Genomic DNA, 6,464 nt, shown 5'->3' on the forward strand with positions numbered 1-6,464 from the left:
AATATACACGTTTAAAGCACTCATCAGCCATTTATACTGATCGCATGTGACCTCGCCTTTCTTCCTCAGGAGTTTGTACAGGGACATCCTCTTCCTGTCCTTGGTGGCTCTGGGAAAAGATAACATTGATATTGGTGAGTATTAAGTTTATGTCTTGGATGTGTATGTTTTCTGTTTTAAAAGAGTGTTTCTTACATAACATATGTGTGTGTCAATAATTCATTTGATTAACTCTATAGTAAAATTCATAAAACAGCATGAATTCATTTAAACCTGAACTTTGGGGAAAGTATTAATAAGCTATAAATGAAACTAACAGTATATACAGCATCACTGCTCTTCACAGCAATTGTATTAGATTTTTAGAACTTTCAAGATTTTTTTGAGTTTTGTTTCCACATCCAATATTTTTGCTCCATTTTGCTCAGCCAGTCCTCATTGTGTCCTCAAAGAGATAAAAGTGTAAATGAGTACATGCACCAGTTAGATGTAGCCTTAATGAACTGATCGACATGTTTAAATGTTTTAAGAAAAAATCTCCACCCACATGTTATTGGGCTGTCGATCTCTCCTCTTCCCACAGACGCCTTCGACCGTGAGTACAAGTTGGCGTACGATCGCCTTACACCCAACCTGGTGAAGCTGACCCACAACTGTGACCGTCCTCCGAGCACAGGTGTCATGGAGTGTCGCAGGACTTTTGGAGAGCCTTACTTGTAAAGAGTCACCTAAACACACCATGATTAACTCTCATCATCCTCATTGTTGCTTTAAGACTAGCTCAGGAAACCAGTTGGAAGACCACGAATGTGCACTACGGGAATGTTTGGGGGAACTCTGTAAGCGCTCATAGGGGTACAGGTGACTGTGGACAGCATTATGTAGCCTGAAGTTTTAGAGACTTATATCTATGAGGACAGAAACACTACACGCAGCGTTCATAAACTCCTCTCCATGCAGTGTTGAGTGAGCCGCAACAGCTTTCATTGGGAATGAGTGACAGTGATGCAGATATCCTGTAAATACACAACAGGAAAGGATTTTTTTTTTTTTAAATGTACCATTCTTATTGTATATCATTTCACCATATGAAGACTAATATTAGCAATATTTTAACTGGAACTTTATTTATACAAAGTCAGCTTATTTATTGTACCGTCCTTTTGTTATGTGCAGTGTTTGACTTTGTCCTGTGGTCGCTGGCCGTCTTCTCGTCTTGCAGTTTTAAACCAGGAAAAATGTTTTCACTCAGTGTGGAAAAGATGCAGTACATGTTTGGTGTGTGTTTTCAGTGAGCTTTCTATGCTTTATGAGATAGAACTTTTTCAATTAGATATGCATCGATTTTGAAGACAGATTGCATATATCTACAGGCTTTCTAGTTGTCAGCGAAAAGTGAAGGAACGTAAAGCCAACACAGTGGCTTACAGAAGCCCTGAGAGGCGAGTGAGGCAAACAAAATCAAATGAATCTGATATAAAGTGTCCTGTATTTATGACTAAAGACCAAGCTGTGAAAAATGGTCAAACTTCCCTTCTCTGAAACACAGGGGAAAAACATGATCCTGCATTTACAAAGCATTTGCTTTTCACTGTTTAAGCCATAAACATCAGAGTTACAAAATAGTTTTTTCATAAAAATAAACAGCAGAAGCACATTACAGTGACAGAGTAAAAGACCTTATCATAAATTGCATTCTTGCACACTCGTTCACACCAGTTCAGATTAAACAGGACATTTCATTGTAAAAAAAACAATCATGTTCATTACTTTAAATCAGCGAATGTTATGACCCTGATCCTCTCATGGAGCGATGAATGCTGATTATGTTAATCTTTTCTTGTACTGAAGAGCATATGTCCTAATTACCAGATCAAGTGTATTTTTTTTTCACTTGTCAGAGGAAACGGTATGTTTGGGGTTTGTTTACAAAAAACGATTTCTGAGCTTTAAGCTATTCATCCTCATGAGAAGTACCACTTTTAGTCTTCTTCAGCAGGCTGTTTGTACATATCAGTGTTACAGAGGTGTTACCGGCCCTATAGGAAGCCACATAGCGGTGAGGAAGAGAGCAGATTGCGGACAGGTGAGTCTTCTGCAGCCAATCAGCATTAAAGGTCAATCAGAGCGGTTAACAGGGATGGCAGAGAATCTATGATAGATGGAGCAGTGAGGCATGTGTAACACCTCCACCTTCACCTCAACCACAAAAAAAGATAACATATCAGCCAAACCATTGTTTTTTTACTTTGAAACTTGACTTGATGTTCAAAGGCTGTAAAAATACCTTTTTTACAGTTTTTTTGTTATTCACAGTTATTTCTTTAATTCGTGATGATAACAGCAGACTGAAATTTAAAGTCAAAGTAAACTTTATTTGTCATGCTGGCTAGACAAGGACTGCATAGTGGAACAAAACTGTGTTTCTCCTAGAACACCGTGCACTATAGTCATAGTAATTATACAGGAATACCCAGCTAAGATCAAAATCTACAAATATTGCACAGCAGAAACTTAGACACTATATGTGACTCTTTGTACTGATGAATATTAAAAACATAGGTGCTCATGTTATGCAGACACTGAAAATATTGCACAAAGTAGCAGCAGTTACAGAGACATTTTGTGTGAGAGTTTGCATATACAACAGTTCTTGGACTGTGTGTCTGTGGTACGTGATAGTGTGTATTTAAAGAGAGTTCAGGACTCTGATACTGCAATAGTGTTTTTTAGAGGGCAGGATGGTAAACGGTTTGCGTGTCGGCAGCTCTGTGCAGGCAGGATTTGGTGTGTGGTCCTGTGTAGGTGAGAGAGGAGACCTGGCAACCTGATCTGGTGTCTTCGCCATTCTCTGAAGTTTGCTCTGAGACGTTGCTCTCTGTAGTGCTTCTGTGGGAAGTGATGAGGGCAGAAGGGAGTCGGATTGCTCTTCTTGACCGCTTCAAGAAGCGCAAGCGCTGCTGTCCGCCTTTTAATGAGGAAGGTGGTATCTGTAAGCCCAGGAACCCGGTGCTGTTAACTAGCAGTGTGGCGCTGTCAAGGATTGTGGGTGGAGTGTGGGATAAATAGTGTGAACAATCACCCTTACAACATACAATATCAATCGATCTATGTGACCTAAATCACTTTAAATGGAGGGAAAACCTAAGTGAAGTTTTGATTTGTTGGTAACAATTATCCAACTATAAAGATATCGATGAGTCTTAGCGGAGGTTAAAAGAAGAGCTTGGTGTTTATGGTACAAACTGTAAAGCCCCGCCTTTCATTTAATAACAGCATATCTGAGTGTTTATTGCACATGCAGCCACGTGGCCAGTTAGGCCTGTGGCTGAATCAAATGACTTTAATCTCATTGCCTTCCGCTTCTATATCTTTTTAATACAATAATCCAAATTATTTTAATGTCTTGGACCTCAAGGTGGCTCCTGTTTTTTGTGTTGTCTCTTCTTTGCTTGTCTATGGATGCAGGTTGTTTCTTTTTTAAACCCACCGAGCAGCCAGGATGCCAGAATCTTTTGGGAACATATGTGGAGAAAAGGTTTAAATTTTTCTTTCTGGCAACATCCACTCATTAGCCAGTTTTATTAGTGCTGTATCAGACTAAAGCTAATTGAGAATTCTTATTTCAGCTAGCATAAACAAACAGTAAAAGAGGACTTTATTATAAAAAGTAGGATTTATGAATGTATAGCTTGATACCTGCAGATGTTTACACCCTGAGGTTTGTATCCACCATTAAATTTACTAAAGATTTAACTTTTGGACAGGTGTAAAGATAACAGAGTTCAACTTTGCAAAGAGCCTACTTGAATATAAAGTTCATATTTTAATTTTTGAAACCCTTATGGGGTTATTTAAGTTCTAGAGACCGTATGATGTTCTGTTGGGGAAAATCAAATGGACCCTGGAGTGCATTGCCTCTGTCACTTATATTTGTTACTGCCTTAGTGAGGATATTAATCCAGCTTTGAAAGGCAGAGTGGTTGAAGGAGGACCCCTGGCTCTGAAATGACCAAGGTCCTATGAATATCAGCCAAGTCTTTGATTTGTGGCATGGCTAAGCAAAACTGGAAAAGTTTAACAAGTTGCACGTCTTTGTCCCTGAAAAAAAACCCAAACCTTTAGTTGTGGAAATCTCTTTAACTGGTGAATTTTGATTTGGGAGATGACACATCAGCTTAGAAAAGCTGTGATTCATTTGTGGATTTCTATTGTGTTTAAAAGAAAATAGTACTGTAAAAATACATGATTATGTAGATTCTGGGCCATGTACATTTGAATTGCCCTTTGTATAAATCACATTTTATAACAGTGTATTCACACATGTGCAAAGGTCCTTTTAGAAGTGGTGAAGTTCTGACGTTCTGTACAGCGACCAGATCTACAGGACTGTTTAAGTGTAAATAAAATCATGTACACCCTCAGTGTTGCTGTCTGTAGCGTCTTCTTCTTAAAATATTTAGAGTTTAAATGTATTTAATGTTTAAATCAGGACAACATCCTCCTTGTGAGTAGGAGGAAGATTCCCAGTGACTGATTCCCAATGACTGGATTGAATTGTCAACGTAATCACAAGATGACTGCACGGGTCGCTGGCGAGAGGCAATCTGTCTGCAAACAGTCACGGTCTCACACTGAGTCTGAGTCAGTCTGTGCAGTTCATCGCCCATTTCACATGTTTGCTAAAAAAATTCTGGTTGTGCTGTGGTCTCTAACCAGTTTCCCCTAATGTGACTGTAGAGTCAAAGAAGTTCTAAATGCTGAAGAACTCTCACACATTAGACATCAGCTTTCAGGAGAGACCTGCAAGACAACCCATAATGAATGGGGCTGCTGTAGCCTAAGACTGGACAAACCCCCCCCCCCCCAAAAAAACAAATTGGCACAATGTTTTCCATCTAATCAGAAGATACATTTTGAGTTTTAGATAATTTTTTTAACAGATTGTATTGTAGTTAAATACCTCGCTGTAAGTATCAGAGACATCTTAGCACCACACACCTCTTTACAGCATCTGCTGTTTAAATGTCATGCATTAAAAAAAACAGAAGTCCGTGGTCCACGTTTCCTTTCTTTTAGCATTTAATAAAATTTCTAGTACATTGAATTATCGTGTTGAAATGGGTGCTACATCATATTTTTAAGTCAATCAGCCATCAGCATGCGTTAGTAGAATGCTAGCTTTAAATGGCCAAATTGTGTTGCCTGTAAGAAAAGTTAACACAAATGCCATTTTGTTTCAGTAAAAGCTAACATTTGGCTAACAAACTGACTAATGACTTGTCATTGTTAAACTGTTAGCCTGGTTTTTCCTCCTGTCTGCACAGTCTTAACAGGCACCATCTTTATTAATTGAAGATGTTGTATTCAGTATGAATCAAAACTGCAGTGAGCCCATAAATCCATCAGCAAGGTCTTTCCCTTATACTGAGGTTTTGCGCACACATACCTGCAAACAATGTGACATAAATTTGTTGTACTCTTAGCTTGCTAGCTATTAGCATAAACATCACACAGTTTAATTGTAGTTTAATCTGCATATTTGTGTTTGGAGTGGGCGTTATAATCTACTATGCAACCACTTACAAGTGGAAATTCCAGCATCACTTCTGGGAAACAGACATACCATCAATTTTTATACTTAGCCAGTATAATGTACATTTAATAAAATATTTTTTATTAAAGGAGACAAAGGAAGAGGAAATACTTTCTGGCAGAACCAGTGTAACCATATATATCGTTTTAGACTAAAAGAACAGCATATTCTTTTCCAGTTCCCCAAAACACTGCACACTGTTCCAGTTCACTGTTAAAAAAATAATTTATTGCAGCATGGAATTTTAATTTGAAATATTGATAGTTTCCATTATCAATAATCCATGTTTGCATCCACTTCAATCCAACAAGAGCACAACAGGAACATCTGAAAACATCACACGGGTCAGGTTTTCTCACAGCTAAGACAGTCTGATGTGTGTCTTCCCGATACACACACACACACACACACACACACACACACACACACACACACACACACACACACACACACACACACACAACGGAATCTCTCCACCACAGTTAAGTGACACAAAAAGTCTTTTAAACACTAAACATGAACAAATACCTGTCAAGTTAAATACAGAACAGGGTGTTAGGGATGATAGTTCCAGAAATACTAAACATACAAAACTGAAGTTACATCCAGTGACTCTGATTTGCTGCTAGGTCAGTGTGTACCATTACTACTGGAGTGGGTGTGATGCTTTTAAATGACCTAATGCTGTCAGCTCAGAGACTACCCATAAGCATTTGCTTATTAAAGGAAAATTCCACCAACACCAAAAAAAAAACAAACTAAAGAAAATCTGTTAACAGAATGGGGATTTATTATGATTGCTTCATGTTTGTTGAAAATAATTAAGCAGTGTGGTGTCATTTTCAGATACTTCCAGCAGCTACAGCAA

At 38.4% G+C, this 6,464-nt stretch overlaps 1 protein-coding gene across 3 annotated transcripts in view; it reads left to right on the forward strand.

The window, feature by feature from the left end:
- LOC116313494 (C-myc promoter-binding protein-like) overlaps window positions 1–4,424 on the forward strand; it is a 182,559-nt gene extending 178,135 nt beyond the window's left edge. For all 3 annotated transcript variants that reach the window (XM_039602313.1, XM_039602363.1, XM_039602445.1), the window contains 2 exons: window positions 70–134; window positions 584–4,424. In XM_039602313.1, coding sequence (XP_039458247.1) covers window positions 70–134; window positions 584–720 — 202 coding nt within the window. In that variant the 3' untranslated portion in view covers window positions 721–4,424. The remainder of the gene's footprint in view (window positions 1–69; window positions 135–583) is intronic.
- The last annotated feature ends 2,040 nt before the right edge of the window (window positions 4,425–6,464 follow it).

This window comes from Oreochromis aureus, linkage group 1 (assembly GCF_013358895.1).
Source record: "Oreochromis aureus strain Israel breed Guangdong linkage group 1, ZZ_aureus, whole genome shotgun sequence".
NCBI classification, from domain to species: domain Eukaryota; kingdom Metazoa; phylum Chordata; class Actinopteri; order Cichliformes; family Cichlidae; genus Oreochromis; species Oreochromis aureus.